This window comes from Ahaetulla prasina, chromosome 3 (genome assembly GCF_028640845.1).
Source record: "Ahaetulla prasina isolate Xishuangbanna chromosome 3, ASM2864084v1, whole genome shotgun sequence".
Lineage (NCBI taxonomy): Eukaryota > Metazoa > Chordata > Lepidosauria > Squamata > Colubridae > Ahaetulla > Ahaetulla prasina.
Window position 1 is genome coordinate 156,329,427 of NC_080541.1, and position 18,185 is coordinate 156,347,611.

The 18,185-nt window shown below is 33.1% G+C and overlaps 1 protein-coding gene and 1 long non-coding RNA gene across 5 annotated transcripts in view; one reads left to right on the forward strand and one right to left on the reverse strand.

Moving 5' to 3' along the window:
• Nucleotides 1–18,185, forward strand: part of USP33 (ubiquitin specific peptidase 33) — a 44,291-nt gene that overhangs the window by 11,778 nt on the left and 14,328 nt on the right. The window contains exons 2-15 of one of the 2 annotated variants that reach the window (XM_058177134.1): nucleotides 106–227; nucleotides 661–714; nucleotides 2,727–2,789; nucleotides 3,825–3,977; nucleotides 4,949–5,051; nucleotides 5,436–5,505; nucleotides 7,068–7,181; nucleotides 8,162–8,240; nucleotides 9,102–9,504; nucleotides 12,474–12,586; nucleotides 12,995–13,167; nucleotides 13,267–13,361; nucleotides 13,743–13,776; nucleotides 16,624–16,669. In XM_058177134.1, coding sequence (XP_058033117.1) covers nucleotides 147–227; nucleotides 661–714; nucleotides 2,727–2,789; nucleotides 3,825–3,977; nucleotides 4,949–5,051; nucleotides 5,436–5,505; nucleotides 7,068–7,181; nucleotides 8,162–8,240; nucleotides 9,102–9,504; nucleotides 12,474–12,586; nucleotides 12,995–13,167; nucleotides 13,267–13,361; nucleotides 13,743–13,776; nucleotides 16,624–16,669 — 1,581 coding nt within the window. In that variant the 5' untranslated portion in view covers nucleotides 106–146. The remainder of the gene's footprint in view (nucleotides 1–105; nucleotides 228–660; nucleotides 715–2,726; nucleotides 2,790–3,824; nucleotides 3,978–4,948; nucleotides 5,052–5,435; nucleotides 5,506–7,067; nucleotides 7,182–8,161; nucleotides 8,241–9,101; nucleotides 9,505–12,473; nucleotides 12,587–12,994; nucleotides 13,168–13,266; nucleotides 13,362–13,742; nucleotides 13,777–16,623; nucleotides 16,670–18,185) is intronic. The other variant, XM_058177135.1, reaches the window with a different exon arrangement.
• The window catches only part of LOC131195331 (uncharacterized), a 29,967-nt gene continuing 17,242 nt past the window's right edge, over nucleotides 5,461–18,185 (reverse strand). For 2 of the 3 annotated variants that reach the window (XR_009154414.1, XR_009154413.1), the window contains one exon: nucleotides 9,541–12,316. This is a non-coding gene — a long non-coding RNA (uncharacterized LOC131195331). Of the gene's footprint in view, nucleotides 5,570–9,540; nucleotides 12,317–18,185 lie in introns of those variants that run through there. The other variant, XR_009154415.1, reaches the window with a different exon arrangement.

Sequence of the window (18,185 nt, forward strand, 5' to 3'; positions counted from 1 at the left end):
AAATTATATAATCTGTTTTCATTTTTAATAAAGTTTGCTGCATATTGTTTGTTGTACCAATTACATTTCATAATAATATAATAGTGTTTTGTTCTCAATATGTAGATGATATTGTTTATAAATACTTGAATGTGACTGCTGTTAAAATGCCTCAGCAAAACAATGATTGCTCACATTTGGAATCTGTTGGTGAGATAACCAAAGAAGATTTGATACACAAATCTCATGTGAGTTTCTGTTTAGTAATCTTTTTGTTGTATTCATCTTTGCTTCATTCTTAAATTCTCATCTTTGTCATTTAACTAAAGTCAATATATGTTCGTTATTAAAGTGTTACTAAATTAATATTTGGGAAGAAGTTACGAAGTATTACTTAATTTATTAAGTGGAGAATGTAGATATCATGTATTTAGAAGTGGGCTAGAAGTAATAATGTACATTAATTAAAGATTTTGAATGTCATATTTTAGTAACATATGGGTAGTTTTTATATCCCACTAGTCGAAAAATCAAATTAAGCATCTTTAAAATAATAGTTTTCTTAAGTTGTAATGCAATAAATTTTTAGTATTTCTAGTATGACAGTAGAGGTTTTTCCTCTTTGTTCCATATTAGCTAATTTTATTAACTAACTGCCTAATTCCTTGTTGTTTTTAATAGGGGACTTGCCAAGACTGCAAGGTAAAAGGACCAAATCTGTGGGCATGCTTAGAGGTAAGCAGAATTAATATACAGGTAGTATTTAACTTGCAGCAGTTCATTTAGTGACCGTTCAAAGTGATTTTTGACCATTTTTTATATTTCATACTTTGTAGCAGCCCCATGATCACATGATCAAAGTTCAGATGTTTCCCAACTGATTCATACTAATGGCCATTGCTATGTCCCAAGGTCATGTGATCACCTTTTGCAGCCTTTTGACAAGCAAAATCAATGGGGAAGCCAAATTCACTTAACAACCTTGTTACTAACTTATCAACTGCAGTGATTCACTTAACAACTGTGGCAAGAAAGGTCGTAAAATAGGACAAAACTCACTTAATAAATGTCTCATGTAACAACATAAATTTTGGGCTCACTTGTGGTTGTAAGTCGAGGACTACCTGTATATAATATGCAATGATAAGAGTTTCTCTTTCTGAAAGTGCAACTTTGCCAGGCATTAACTCTGCAATCATTATTTATTCGTCTTTATTGATCTCTAGTCAGAACTAAGTTTACTTAAAATTTCTGGATGGTGTGATTGTATGCAAATTGTATATTGTTTCCTTAATGAAGGCTACATTTCAAATCCATTTTTGAGCTCTGCTTAGCATTTGCAAAGTTGACAAGTCTAGTGCTTTAACAATTGAACTACAGTACATTTTAATTTCATCTGAAATTTGCAGGTCAACATTCCATTTTTATTGGAAATGTGGGATGAAATATATGATAAGTTTCTATTATGTTGTTCCAGAGAATGTTTTTAAGATGATTTAGCAAAGCCATATAGTTTTGTAAAGTCTCTTTTGTGAAAAAAATAGTTCCCTACATAAATGGAATGGCATATGAAAAACATTTTAACATGTGCCTGTGTATTCTTCCTGAAAAGTCACTTTATATTTTAACTCAATTGTTTTAATCAGAAGAATTTAGTGTAACATATATATAAACTGTCTTATAATAATTCAACATTATAGAAAGAATTTGTATCAATTAAAATAAATTGATGCATTTCATTCATTGTTTTTGTTAGCTATTCAGTTTCATAACAGAGCTTTCCAGGGAGTTACAATATTAACCATGTTTGTAAACAAAGACATTCTATATTATCATAGTCATTTATCTTTAGTCAGATAAATGAACTGCAGTTGAAAAGCATTGGTAGATGTTAAAATTCATTATGTAATGTTAGGAAACCTTTCTATGATATATATTTTGGTTCAAGTAATTATAGGGTTACGGCTAAAGTTTGGCCATAAAAGAGTAATTGCTGTATAGGTTGCCTTAGAAGTAGAATTTATAATGCATTTGATATGATTTAAGTGATCATTGAAAATAATAGCTCTAAAGGATACATAATTAACTGAATATGCTATACTTTATTAAAATGTTTTTTAAAAGAAAGATTAAAAACTAATGTAAGTAGAAAAAGAAAAGAAAAAACCAGAAAGAAAGCTAAAATGCAGGAAAGGGGGGGGAAAAGAACTGAAGAAGTGAACCACATGGTCATAAGTGTGACCTAACAATAAAATAAAAAGTTGGATTGTTTATTAAAAAAGGAAAAAATAATCTGTAGGTTTTACATTTTTAATTCAGCTTCTAAAGTAAGTACAAATCCTTTTAGCAGAATATAAATTCCTTTATATAGGGATTGAATGGAATAGCATTTCAAGTCTGGTTTTGTAGTTTTTTGTAGTGTTAGGATGGTTAATTATTTATGCAAGCCTAAATAGATAATGCGTTGCTGTGAATTAATTAAAATGGTCTCAAAAGGTTGCATAACAGATTTGTTAATATTAAGTGTGACCATTTTGATCCATTCCATAAATCTTTTCCAACAATCCCATTCACCATGCCTCTTCAGAGCTTTCTTTGGCACTGTTATTGTTCTGTTTTTAAGGTGTTTCTAGTAGCTGTTTGCTAAAAAAGCAGACTGCTCAAATTTTCTAAGAAGCAGTGGGTTTAGATGTTTATTATTGTAGTGGATTACATCTTGTTAATGTTTACTTTGTTTGGTTTAACAGAATAGATGCTCCTATGTTGGTTGTGGGGAGTCACATATAGATCATAGCACCATACATTCAGAGGTATGTTTGCATATGCTTTTGACAGTTTACACAATCTTCACAGTTTAGAATTTCTTGGTGCTGTGTGGTTACAGATAGCATTCTGTCCTGCCACATTTCTCTAATGATAATTTATTAATATGCATGATTAACAGAAATTTGAATAGCTTTATGTTGGAATTCCAAAATAATTCATTTTCATGTATAATTTATTCAGTACATTTACATTTTGTTTTTCTGAGGGGAATTCAGTGAGCAAAAAAAAAAATGAAAACAAGCATATAAAATATATGAAAATATTAAATAGTAAATAGCTATGGTTCTAATGTTCACAGTATGCAATGAAATAAAATGCTTTTGTTTGATAATTTTTTACGAAAATTCCATGTTATGATTGAACTTGTAATTTCCAAAATATTTCTGCTAAAGGGGGCTTTATGTAGAAACTTGATATTGAAGGAAAATGATTACAAAACACTCAATTCCAAACCAGTAAAACTGCATTTTTTTGCAGTCCTTAAGTGTCTTGAAGCAAGGGAAACACACTCTAAACAACATTAATTTGGTCACGTCCACTGTTCCATGGGAAGGATAATAATTGTACAGGGTCGGGAGATTTGCTGCTGTTACTCTGTTTAGTATGTTATCGCCTTGAAACTGTCTGTTGGCCTTTAGTACAAATGGACTTAACCATCTCTGTCCTTCGTCTTCCTTGTGCATAATCTGCTAAAGACTGTATAAAGTACAAATTATAAAGCAGTAATTAATCTTTATCAGTTGGTGGGCGGGTAAATGTATGAGTCAGTATGTGAGTTACTATACCAGGAGCAGGGAATCCTAGATTTTAGTTGTCTCTTAAGCAAATTGGCTAATTTAACATCACTCATTCTCTCTTAGACTCTAGATTGGGAAATTTAAAAAAAATCTGTATATGGAACAGCATTGGACAGAGTCTATAATGATCAAGTACACACATACACACACATACACACTGTGCACTTAGTTTTCATATTGGTTATAATGAAAAATATAATTTATTAATATTTTGTTTTCTAGGAAACAAAGCACTGTTTAACAGTTAATCTTACAACACTTCGTGTCTGGTGTTATGCATGCAGCAAAGAAGTATTTTTGGATAGAAAGCTAAGAACTCATTCTTCCTTACAAAATGTACGGTTATCTTCCCCTGGTCCAGAACATATCATACAGGTATAATCATCAGAACATATCATCTGGGATAAATTCTACTAGGATTTTATAAGGAGATAGCATTTCTTGTTGTTCCTGTTGAGATTTGTAATTTTGTAACTAAAAAGAGGGAAATTTATTATTCTGTCTGATAGCATGAATTTTTTTAAAAAAAGAAGCCTTATTATGAGAAATGTATGCCTTTAAAAAAGAATTGTGCTTATAAATATTACAGTATAAATATTAACAAAATATAACTGTTTTTGCAATCCTGGGTGATTTCCTTGAAAACCAAAATGCATATCAGTAGTTATAGTTGAGATTGTAATTTATCTATTTTTGTTTAAGTCGTGTTTGTGTTGTGGCTTTGAATCCAAAAAGCCCCTTGCCAAGGATTTTTTTGGCGAGTATTAAAAATTATTTAAATTAATTCTTTAAATATTAAATACTAAGTCACCTGCAGATTGACGAGAAAAATATCTCATTTAGATATATTTATGTAGAAATATGCTTAAAAGTAATAAAATATTTCTAGCTTACTGCATTTTTGTAGCATACGCATCTCAATTCTTTCTGTGAATAGACTGTATTTATGTGCACAATAGTTGTTTACACTATGAGCCATCTGATGACAGAACTAAGAAATATCCCAAAGCTATATTAAAGCTATTGTTATATCAAATATTGTGTCATTAATTTGTAATATGCAGTTATTCCGTAAAGCAGATGAAACCATTTCTATTGCCAGACAGTATGTTGTGGCAATATTATGTTCCTACAGGAGAGTTTTTTTAGCCCAGTTACATTATTCAGTTATGAAATATTATGATATGTATACATCATTGGACTTTTGGCTTTATATGGAACAAAATGAATATTGGAAATGGATATAAATAATTTCATAGGCTCATTAGAAAAAATGGAAAGAAAAGTCGTAATCCTTATGAAGAATGCTGCTTAGAATTTTGCTTTTTTTTTAATCTTCCATTAAGGATATTAAGTTACCCAGTATCCCTACACTGAAAATTCCTTTAATTGCAACATTTGATGACCTAGATGTACAAATTGATGAAGAAGATGAATTAAAGGCTAGAGGTAATAAAGTAGGGTAATTCACATGAATATTGTTAAATGAACAAATTATTAATGCGATAAATGCAATTAATTCATTTTCAAGACTAAAAAATGTTCTGTTGCTAGGATGTGTTTGGTTTCTCATGGGTGAACATTTTTTTTCTTATTGGAATTTAGCCTAAAAATGGGAATACAGTTGGGTGGGGAATGTCACACATTGTCATATATGCAGATTTCTGTATGATAGCAAAATAGTAATATTGCTTTCAGGGTAAAAATACTCAGAAATTTTGTAAATACTACAAAAATGCTGCTTCTAAATTTCTACAGAACAAAGACTTATTTATATCCTGTACACACTGTAACCTTTTTCACGGCTTGCTAAGCAGTATTTTTTATTTACAGGTTTGACGGGCTTGAGAAATATTGGAAACACTTGTTACATGAATGCAGCTTTACAAGCACTTTCAAACTGGTAAAAAAATGAATATAAAACTATTTGTGTTTTCTTTTCCTTTAGCCAGGAATTTCAGTAATTTCTGGGGAAAAGATAAAAAATAGTTAGCCATCAAAGAGAATTGCCTTACTGATGAGATTGGAAGCATATACATTTAATAAATGAATAAATAAATTTTAATCTATATTAAAAGCTTCTAGCTATACATTTTCCAGCTTCTGAAGGTTTCCATGAACAGGAAACAAAATTTTTGGAACAAATTTTCTCCTTGGAAATTTTTAAGAACATAGTTTTTGGTTATTTCCTGTTTAATGGATAAATTAAATAAACCCCTGAAATCTACTTTTATATAATGCTAAAGTTCTGCCTCAGCAGATGTTCAATAATGAGCTATATTGATTTCATTAATACAGCATATTTCAGATGCCAATTCTGCACGGTTTATTGTTACTTATTTTTTTAGAGGAGAGAAGTGGGGGAAGGAAATTGGGGAAAAGTGAATATTTAAGATTCACAAACACTACAAATTGCACAAAGAATTTGCAAAACATTTTTAAAAATTTACAAGTCATATTTGAATGGAACAAATACAATCATACAATAGTTTAACATTTGAACATTTTATACTAGAATTGGTTCAGAAATTGATAAAAGTGGTTGAAATGATAAGATTAAGTCAAAATAATAAACAAGAATTTGGAATTAATCTGAAGCAGTAAATGTTAAAGTTTAGTATTTTAAAATCTTACATTGGAAAAGAACAACTTTAGATATGGCAGAAGGCCATGTGAAGAGTTATAATCCATGAATTGTTTCCAAATTTAAGTTATTAAACTTTTTAGATATGATTTTTTGGGACATTGATGCATATTCCCAAAACTTAATCTACCAATTAGCAGGTGAATTGAATATAATTTCTAGTAGAAATTGTACAGTAGTCTAGCAGTGATTATTATATATAAAGCCAACTTAATATATATTGTGAGAATATGAAGCTTAATAGAAAACAACTGGTAGAAAAGAAAAGTATCATATTTTAAAATAGTTCAACTTTGTAAAATTGCATCAGGTATGAAAGAATCCAACCTCATTGTGCATTACTTTTTTAAATATGAATTATTCATTTTGGTGGCCAGGGCTGAATTAATATACTACTAAAAACAAATTTCTTCTAATACTCTGTAATATTCAGAGTAAATTTAATATTTACCTTCTATGGATATTGCCATATGTTACACATTAGCTACCCTGCTTAAATTCTCCATATCTTTAATTATGCAATCTTTGACTTGTTTAGTTCCTGAATCATATTCCAATAACAATTTGTATATATGATCTAACAGATATTTGCTTAAATAACATTTTTTTAAATCATCGATTATGACATACAAGAAGATTTACTCTTAGCATGCTGAAAAGATTCAGGAGGATTCAGCAATATTGATTACATTGAACATTAAATGTTTTTTTTTATGAAAGAAATTCATATGATACTTGAATTTTCTAAGACTGAAGAACTATGGATATATGTAACGTTCTTTCAAAATACTAGTTTGTACTTGTTTTGTTTTTTTCCTTAGCCCCCCATTGACACAGTTTTTCCTTGACTGTGGGAGTTTAGCTCGGACTGATAAAAAACCAGCAATTTGCAGAAGTTACTACAAACTTATAACAGAACTCTGGCATAAAAGCAGGTATGGTGCTACTTCCATTTTGATGATGTGTTTTTATAAATCAATCTGATATATAATGTTTCAGATGAGAATGCTTTCCAAATAATGGACTATATACATATTTCTGTTCATACAATGGATTCTACTTTATTCCTCAAATTTCATGATGTACCACCAACATCTGATCTGGAGAGTTGGAGTTTCATCTGAAACAGCCTGAGAATATCAGAGTTGGGAGGGGGGAGATTCCACATATGGAAAAATAACCTTCCACTTCACAATTCTATACAGTAGAAGGGAACACACCATTGGAATGCTTGTTAGTAGTAAATACATGAATTAGAATTCTGGCTTGTAATTATGCAGTTATTACTATAGCGGGCTATTCATTTTCTTAGGTTTAACAATAATAAATACTTTGATTTAATAAATAGCAAAGTATTTTAAGCAAAAACCAACTTCCAGTTCTGACTATTCACCAGTGGAACCATATCCATCCTTAGAGTAGATTCTTTATACCGTATTCTTTGGACTATAAGACGCTCCAGACTATAAGACGCACCTAGCTTTTGGGAAGGAAAATGAGAAAAAAATCTGCCTCTGCCTCCCAGCATCCATCCAGTATTCATCTGGCTTGTTTTCTGTGGACCGTTTGCCACCAAGATTTGTTTGCCACTGTGACCCGTTTGCCACCGCGGCCCATCCTAGAACAGCTGATCAGTGCCACACCAATCCCCTACCACAATATTCGCTGTATAAGACACACAGACATTTCCACCCATTTTTTGGGGGGGGGGATTTGTTTTACACTCCGAAAAATACAGTATATTTACATGGAAATAAATCCTGTTCGACTATGCATAATTATGATATATGAAGACAGTAAAATTAAGAATTTCCTACCTTTAATATTCCTGATTTGCTAAATTGGACATTGGTACACTGAAGTACTCCATTCAGTTTGAAAAAGTGTAAACAAAATTAAATGTTTTTTGTTCCAGGCCTGGAGCTGTGGTCCCCACAAATTTGTTTCAAGGAATTAAAGCAGTTAATCCAACATTTCGAGGCTATTCGCAACAAGTAAGCCTTTTCTATTTTTACGCCACTAAAAATTATTGTTGCTAAACAGTTGCAAGATTCAAAGAAATAAAAACACAAGTAAAATAGATATGCACAAAACATACTGGGAGTAGTTATAATATAGTAAAACAGAAATAATAATTGATTCTGACAAACTGCTGTGCTTTTTGTGTATTTCTCCTTTATTCAAGTAAGTTGATTAATTCAGGTTTTATACCTACACTGTGATGTAATACAAACACCTTACAATACAAAGTTTAATTCTTTTCTATGCAGAGAGTTCTAGGAAGAGAGCTAAGACCATATATTTTTTTGTTTTAAAAATAATTTAAATGACAAATTCATTTCAATCTTCAAAATGCTGATTAATATAACATTTAGATTTAATTATAGTGATAGATCTAGTATAAAAGAAATAGACTTCGGGGATGTGGCTTTTCTTTTGCCTCATCTTCTGATGGCCAAGGGCCCTTTTGTATAAAAGGGGCTCTGACATGGGGAACAAGAGCCAAAAAATCAGGCAAGAGAAAAAAATCAGTCATTGTTCTGTCTGAATCTTTCATGCAATAGCACAAGCTATCTAGAAGGGTGTCTGATGCCCAAAATAAACATTCCAGGGAGATTCTATGAGCAAGAGCTACAGAAAAAAATCCCATTCTGTCAGTTCTCTTCCCTCCATATTCCTCTGGATCCTACACTATACTTTTAAAGAACACATTATAAAATGGAAGTAACTAAAAGCAGTACAGTATGTTACACCTAAATCCCTCTGTATATATATTTACTCTTAAGATTTTTTTTTAAATCTTACCACATTAGGTGTGTATTTTAAACCATGTACTTATCTGTTTTAAATTTTAGGATGCCCAGGAATTTCTACGTTGTTTAATGGATTTGCTTCATGAAGAGTTAAAAGAAACTGTTATTACAGTAGAGGATGGTAACACAACAAATGTTGAGGAGAGAATGGAAGAAGAAAAATGCCAATCAGATGCAGATTTTCAATCATGTGTTAATAATGATAAGGTAGAAAATGATCCTTGGTCAAAACCTGTGGCAAATGACCCTGCAGAAAATGCAATGTTAATTGAGGAGGATGGAAATACATCTAAAGATTATCGAAAAGAGAGATCCTTGTGTACCAAAATGAATAGAACAAATTCAGTGGACAACACCGAAAAAGATATAAACAATTTCCATGAAACAGCTGAACTTTTGAATAATCAGGAAACAGTGAAGGTACAAATACACAGCAGATATTCAGGTGATTGTATGAATATTATTTGAAAGTGATTAAAAGGCATACATGCATAGCATTAGCTTGGGTTACGTAGTAGTGTCATTCTGATAGAATTAATTCCTCTTGAGGCGGGGGTGGGGGGGCAGTCTCAGGCAGAGGTTAGGGAGTGTCCAAAGGAACAACGTAAATTCCTGTGTCATGAACTTGCCTAAGATTTGCCTTCACTGTTACGTGTTTTCCAAGCTTATGCAGCATTCTTTCGACTTTAAAACATGTTAACGACTAGTGTGCCATACTATCACCTTGCTCAAGTGGTTCTGATGTCTGGCATGAAATGTTTTTGTATTTACTGACTTTAGAAAGATAGATATGGAGTAATCTGTAATGCCCAGTAGTCTCACCAAAATCAGGATAAAATTCTACCATTTTTAATATGTGAATAATGGAAGACTTAAGCAAAAGGAAGAAATGGAATAGGACACCTATATTAACAATGAACAAAAGTGTCAGTGGAATAGATGTAGGCATAGGAGAACTATTCAAATTATTTACAATCAGTTACAGTGTATTTTAGCAGGTCTGCTTTAAGTATGACAAAATGTACCACTAATAATTATTTTCTATGCCTCCAGTGTACAAAGCAATTATTAGTCTCCGTAATAATCACTTAACAGTTCACCTATTACCATGGCATTTGTCATAAAGGTTTCTCTAGGTTTGTCCTATCTCTCAAATGTGTAATTTACAGTTAGAAAAAAAAAAACCTTCATTGCAATACAAAGATGAATAAGTATTAAGAAGGGACTAGAATATAATGTATAATACAGTATATAATCATAAATAGGAAATGTGGGCATTTGTTCATTGATTTGATAAATTTCAGCTTTTATTTGTGTAGATAGCTCATGCTGTCAACAGATAAAGTTAACTTTCCCTTTTGTATGGTTAACTCTTAATTTACACATGCAAGCAAGCAAGCAAATACACATGCACATACTTTTCATGGCAGAACCCATTTTTATTTTATAAAAAAATAGTGGGAATGAAAAGTTTTCTATCATTTCCATCTTTAGTCCTACCAGCTTCCCCAAACAATCCAAATTTGTTTTTATTTGGCCCTTTTGCTACCAAAGTTTGTGATCTGAGTTTGGGTTTGGAATATGTTTTGAAAAGTGGGAAATGGAAAATTTAAGAAGTTTCAATTTATATAATCCCCAGCTGGCATGAAAATTCTGGGAGTTGAACTCCACATACCTTAAAGTTGCCAAAATTGAGAGACTTTGGTCTGTAGTCTACAGCTAGTCAGGGAAATCACCCCTGACTCAAGGAAAGTTGTCCACTGTTGTATTAAGAGACTTTGTGTAATTGCTAACCCTTTTTCCAATCCACATAAAAGTAAGGCAGCAATGTAAGTGAAGGCAAGCATTCACAATTTTTATCTAGGGATTAAGTATTAGAATGGTAATTTCTGTTCATCTGTTGCTTGCCCTTCGGGAGTTGCATCATTTTACTAGGTTTGTCAAAGCACTATTTAAATACAGTGCTGTTTTCCAATACCACAGTCTTTCATTTTGCAGGGTTTTCAAACTTCTAGAAAGACTTCTTAAAAAAAATCTTTTTTTGCTTTATTGCATTGAATTGAGTTGAAATATTTTGTACATTTATAAATTTATCTCCTGTTCCAAAACTAACATTTAGTGAGATTATCTGCTAGTATTCTAAAATGAAGTATACTCTCTTCTAAGTCAAGTTAAACTCCTGGTGATTACATGGACAACTTCTATGTATATTTCTTTGGTTACAACAAAGAAATGGTTTGCCATTGCTTCCTTTTGATTTTGTTTTAAATATCTCCAAATACTTATCTTTTTCCACATCAAGTAAGGTAGATTAGTGCCTTCTAATGCTTACTTTGGCAGGATGTATACTAAAATAGCCTTGCAAATATTTTGTGCTACTTTAGTTGCTAATAAATTGAGTAGTGGCTGTTTGTTTCTCCAAACCCAGCTGCATTTTACTGACATTACTTTTGAGATTCTGTCTCACTCTATCCTTCCATGTCCATTAGACCAGGCCAGTCAAACTGGCAGCCCGCAGGCCACATATGGCCCACATGGGCCACGCCCACCACGATACATCACAATACTGCCCACGATGCAATCGGGTTTGACACCCCTGCATTAGACTATACTTACAGCTTCTCAAAGAATTGCAAATGAGATCATCTTTTTGATACATGCATGAGGTAGAATGATAAAATTATTGTGGTGTAAACTGAGATATTGGACTGGCTGGAACAATTCAGAATGCAGATGATAATTGCTTGTAAACAGTCTATGATCCTATGATTATTACCATCTTTTGTGCAGAATTGTGGTTGAGACCAGTTTGCCCTGAAGCTAAAGACATTTTTATTTATTTATTCACTGGATTTATGTAAGCCACCCATCTCATCCAGAGGCAATTTTGGGCATTTACAAATATTAAAACTAAGACAGTTATAATAATAATTATAGTTATGCTAAAAAAAATCATTAAAAGAGGGGGGAGAAAGCACAAAGAGATAGAGGTGGGGCCTTACCTCAATTTACTAATCACTTCCAGAGTGATACCTCCCCACAATTGGGCCCCCAGGCCCTCTGGCAGAGCCAAGTCTTCAGGCCCTTATGGAAGGTCAAGAGTGTTGGTGTAGATCTCACCTCTGGGGATATGAAGGTCCAAAGGGCAGCAGCCATGGCAGAGAGATCTTTTCTCCTGGACCCCTCCCACTCTAATTTTCTGATTGATTGAGCCCATAGCATGTTCTCTCTGCTGGCATGGGTAGGGTGGATTGATCCTATTGGGGTGAGATGGTATAATTACATGGACATGAATTATAATGAATGAGTAAAACACTGTTAGCTGCCTGTCCTCCCAAAATTCATGTAGAATTTACTGCTAATTAACCTTGGATAGTTCAAATAATATTTTGTAATGCTTTTTTGCTCTTTTAGTTCCAACCATGCCTTCCTCTAAAAAGAAGAAAAACAAAAAATACCGAAGTGTTATATCAGACATATTTGATGGTTCTATTTTAAGTTCTGTACAGTGTCTCACATGTGATCGGGTATGTTTTACAGTGCTTATGCAAAATTTCTCACTTTCTGTGTGGATTTTTTAAAAAAAAAGTAATATATATAAATAATTTTTGGATTATCCGAGCTAGATTTTTCAAACATGTTTAACTAGTCCTTTTCATAGTTCTTTAATTTTTTATCCTCTCCACTATTTATATTTTTATATTTATCAATATCTATGTACATATTTATATTTATTCATATTTACAGTGAACCTGTAACTTATATTTATGCATACTTGAGAGTGAATTTAAATATATGTTGGTTCCCATCAAGTGGTATAATTGCAGATAAGCAGTACTATATTTTGTTTTATGAGAAGTTTAAAAGAAGCAAATATAATTATAGAATTTGATTAAGTACATTGACAAATAAGTGTTTATGTTTATTTTCCATAGGTTTCAGTTACACTGGAAACTTTCCAGGACTTGTCTTTACCTATTCCAGGTAAGGAAGATCTTGCTAAGCTGCATTCTGCAAATCATCAGAACTCTCTTGTCAAGACAGGATCTTGTGGTGAAGCATATGCTCCTCAAGGTTGGATTGCGTTTTTTGTGGAATATTTCAAAAGGTTAGTTGTTTTCTTTCTACTACTTCAGTAATTCTTTTGCACTGTTGTTTCTGCTATAACAGCAGAACAATTGCTGTTTTTCTATCAATGATATTTCAGGTTTGTTGTCTCATGTGTCCCTAGCTGGTTTTGGGGTCCAACAGTAACCTTACAAGATTGTCTTGCTGCCTTTTTTGCTAGAGATGAACTGAAAGGTAAGAGATTCATATTTTATCAAATATCAAATTCTAATTTAGCTACTTTGTGTGATTTATGTATTGAATCAGGTTTCACATTTAACAGAACAGAAAGCATATTAGAATTTTCTCCACATTATTGTTGAAATTGAATTGAGAAAAATTTTCAAGGACAAACATTCAAAAAACATAGTTGCAAAAGATTAACTTTTGAACCATAGTATGGATTTTCAATTAAGAATAATTTCCCAATTCACGAGGATAAGTATTTTATAAAATGCTAGGATCAATTTGCTATATTGAAAAATCAAACATATTTAGTGTGAGTTAAAGGGGGAAAAATAATTTTCTATATTTTTAGAGTAATGTTTGTTCTTCTCTTCTTTACAATGTCTGCAGGTGACAATATGTACAGTTGTGAAAAATGTAAAAAGTAAGTGACCTATATTTAAACTCTTTATATGTATGTATAATTTCTATACTTTTCTACCCTTTTTTATTAATAAAACTATTGAAACCAGGAATATGATTTAATGTATAGAATAGAATAGAATAGAATTTTTATTGGCCAAGTGTGATTGGACACACAAGGAATTTGTCTTGGTGCATATGCTCTCAGTGTACATAAAAGAAAAGATACGTTCATCAAGGTACAACATTTACAACACAATTAATGGACAATATATTAATATAAATCTTAAGGATTGCCAGCAACAAGTTATAGTCATACAGTCATAAGTGGAAAGAGATTGGTGATGGGAACCATGAAACGATTAATAGTAGTGCAGATTCAGTAAATAGTCTGACAGTGTTGATATATATCAACACACACACACACATATATATATATATATATATATATATATATATATATATATATATATATATATATATATATATATATATATTTGATATATATATAGTGACATATATTTCAATGTATGAAATATACACAGGCATAGTTCAGTTGGCAAAATAGGCCTTTTGTATGAACCATTATGATTTAACATTTGTTTAAAAATCGTTTTAAGTATTGACTGTCTTCTTAAGCTTTCTTGAAAAACTGCCCAAACACCCTTGAAACCTAATAAAAGATGCTTAGGATTAATTTGCCTCTAGCAAACAGGAATAGTTTCATGCCAAATGTCAGAGCCTAATCTGAGCTATGCATGTAACCATCTAGACAAAACATAGGAATCATTTAGACTTGTTTGAACGTTATCAGTTACTGTTTAATTTTATATTTTACCACTCTTATGCTGCCTCAACGTGATATGACTCTTAACTACTAAGATTATTTTCTATTAAGCAAAAAATAACAAGTAAAAGTATAAAAGGGCAGGATCAGCAGTAAATACAAGATATGCAACAGTGAAGAATAAGTAAACATTTTCCCAGCCATCCTCCACTAGGGAACTGATCGCTGTATCCTGCCCCAGGGCTGTCAGAAGAGCCAGGTTTTGACAACTTTACAAAAGCCCAATAGGGAGCAGCCATGCAAAACTTAGAGGGAATGTTGTTCTGCAGGACAACCAGCTACTGAGGTGTGTTTCTTAGGCCGTCAAGAAGACACTGGTTTACAACTGGAACTTATCAACTCACTTAGATCTAACTGGTCAAATGGAAACAACAGGAGAAAGATAGTCCTCTAGGTAACTAGACTAAACTATGAAGAGCTATATAGGTAATCTACAACACCAAACCTACTAGAGCTATGTGAACAAAATAAGAAGGGCCCATAGTTGCATGGCTACCTTCTAGACCAGTTGTAACTTCTGAGTGGTCTACAAAGATAGCCTCATGAGTGATTGTGAGGACCTCTTGATCAAGGTAGGGACACAATTGGCACACAAGAAAGCTTTGTGCAAAGGTGCTACTGACTTCAGCTGCCATCTGCTGAATGAATGAGAACTGCATATCAGTTCTCTCTGGGCCACTGTAGAGCAGTACAAAAATAAGATTTTTTAAAAAAATGAATACAAGAGCAGTTATTTAAAAGCCAGGTAGCATAAACAAGGAAGCAGTAAGAAAGAAACTTAGGATTGCCTTGTCTGATTCTTTAAAATGTAAGAGGAGAACGTGAGAAAAACTTTGCCAGACTTTCAAGAGTCTGTTACTATACCCTGTCACAATAGAGGTCAAGTAGTGCTTGAGGAGCCTATTTCTTGCCCTGGTCAACCTTGAAAGGATACCAAATGACAAGCATACTTACTTGTTCTCAATAAGTCAGAATTCAGTAAAATCTTAACAAGTACACTAAAATGAACACTTAAGATTTCAGGATAACACTTTTAATTCAGAGTTACAGCCATATATTCTGCATTAGAACCAGTTTGGTCTGAGAGGCAGTTTGACCTGGTGCAGGGGGGTCAAATTCGCGGCCCACAGGAAAGATACTTCATGTGCTGGCCCCGCCCTTGCCCAGTTTAGTGAAGGGATAAAAAGTTCTGATACGTCACGTGACGATGCTGTGACGACCTGAGTTTGACACCCCTGGTCTAGTAGTTTATGGGCTGGGGTAGAAAGCAGGAGACTGAATTCAACTCCCATTTGTGGCCATGAAAGCTAGCTGGGTGACCTTGGGCCAGTCATTGTCTCAGCCCAACCCATCTCACAGGGTTGTTGTGGGGAAAACAGGAGAAGGAATGTTTGCTGCAGTGGTGGGTTACTATCAGTTCGCCCCGGATTGGCGAACCAGTAGCGGCAGCGGGAGGCTCTGCCCACCCACCCAGTGCACGCGCAAGTGAACCAGTAGCAAACTTGATCTGCTGCCTTCAGCTATTTGTAAAGGTGGGAAATAAATAAATAGTTGGAAAGTAAATGCATTTCATTGTCATTGTTATAATATAGATTATAGTTGGTTTCAGAGTCAGCCAGATGCTTAGATTGGATTTGGTATTTTTGTTCACCTATCAAACCAAGGACCTAGGATAGGCATATGTTATTTAATAAAATTAAAGATATTGTTGCAGGATGTAAGCTGTTCCAATAAAGCTTCCTTTTGCAATTGATGGTGTCAAAGTGATACGCCTGATGTTTTGGAATTGCACCCAATTATATTGTTATTATTATTGAGTTTAGTACTTTACCAAGATATATGTTGGGTTTTTTATATATGTTATCATGTTTATTTTATATATTGGTGTGAAAACTGGGAAAAATTGTAGATTTCTAATTTCATTCCATTTTTCTCTATTTAGCATTTTTAAAATAGTAAAAATTTTTGTAACATTGTGGTCAATATTTTTTACAATGTTATTAAATGTGAACTTTACTTCAGGTTAAGAAATGGAGTAAAATTCTGCAAAGTTCAACACTTCCCTGAGGTAATATGCTTTGCTTTGCTTTGCTTTGCTGGATAAAAATGTCCTTCCCCCCCCCCCTTTTTGTAATAAATAAATCAATGTGAACATAAGAACAAATTACTTCATGTAACATGACTTCTATTCAGTTCTATTTCATTTTCTGGATGGATCTTTTAACAGTTTAACAGATAACAGTCAAACAAATCAATTTCTTCTGTATGTTGTTATTGTCCTTATCCTGAATTACATTTTCTGTCAGAATGTGTAGCTGCTTCAACCAAAAGTTGTTTTTTTCAGCCACAATTTTAAGTATTTTTAAGTAATGTAGTATTTTCCATTGATAGCTCTGGTGATGCTATGGCTAAGATTTTCTAGTTCTTTTTCTCATAACCTTAAGAGTGCACTGGAAAGGTGATTCATTGATAATGGGAAGGGTGCAGCTGATTATTTACAAAAGTCACCTAAAGCTGTATTGAGAACCAATCGTTACATTCTACACAACAGTTTTAGATAGTTAGGACTAGTATATTTTAAGCTGGTCACTTACCATGTTTAAATTTAATGTACCGTATATACTCGAGTATAAGCCGAGTTTTTCAGCATGTTTTTTGTGCTGAAAAACGTCCCCTCGGCTTATACTCAAGTCCCCAGTTTACCCCAGTTTTTGGGGTAAAATTGGGGACCTCGGCTTATACTCGAGTTTTTTTTTTTTCTTTTTCACATTATACCGGATGGTGCAAACTTGGCGGGCTTTGCATTAGCGGGAAGCCCTGCCGGTGCAGTGAGAGGCGGGCGGGGCCGCCAGCCTTCTCGGCTGAGGGAGGGAGGCTTTCCCTGACCGGTAGCTGCCTCATTTCCCTCCCTCGGCTTATACTCAAGTCCCCAGTTTACCCCAGTTTTTTGGGGTAAAATTGGGGACCTCGGCTTATACTCGGATCGGCTTATATTCGAGTATATACGGTAATTCATTTGGATATTGGAGCTTGGCCTTCACTGAAAAGTGCTGCATTTGAGGTGACTGAGAATAATCCTAAACCTCTAATTGCTTTTAACGTGTGTATCATTATATATTAAACAGCCATAGAAATATGTATATTGTTGTGCTTACCTAAAAATATAAGAAGTTTCTTGCTTCTGATTTAATTTTCAGTGTACTTAAGAGACACTCAATATTGAGAATTAAAGTCTAGTCTAATTTGTTTCCTGGTCATTGCATTCATGTAATTTTCTTGGAAGTGTGGTTTTCCATTGCCAGGCTGTCCCCCATCCAATACTAATAGAAGCTAAGTAAGGTCAGCCTTAAGATAAGCAAAGATCAGCAGAATATTTCCAGGCTCTTGAGAATTACCTAATAACTAAAATAATGCAGGTTAAAATATTACCGATACCTTGGATTACAGAGAATTATATTAGGATCATTTGGTATCAGTGTGATACTTTTTGGATGGATTCCACAATTTGAAAGTTTTCTGGAAGATTAGAATTATTTTGGATTTTTTTTTAAATATATCTTTTCCTAAGGAAATATAACAACATT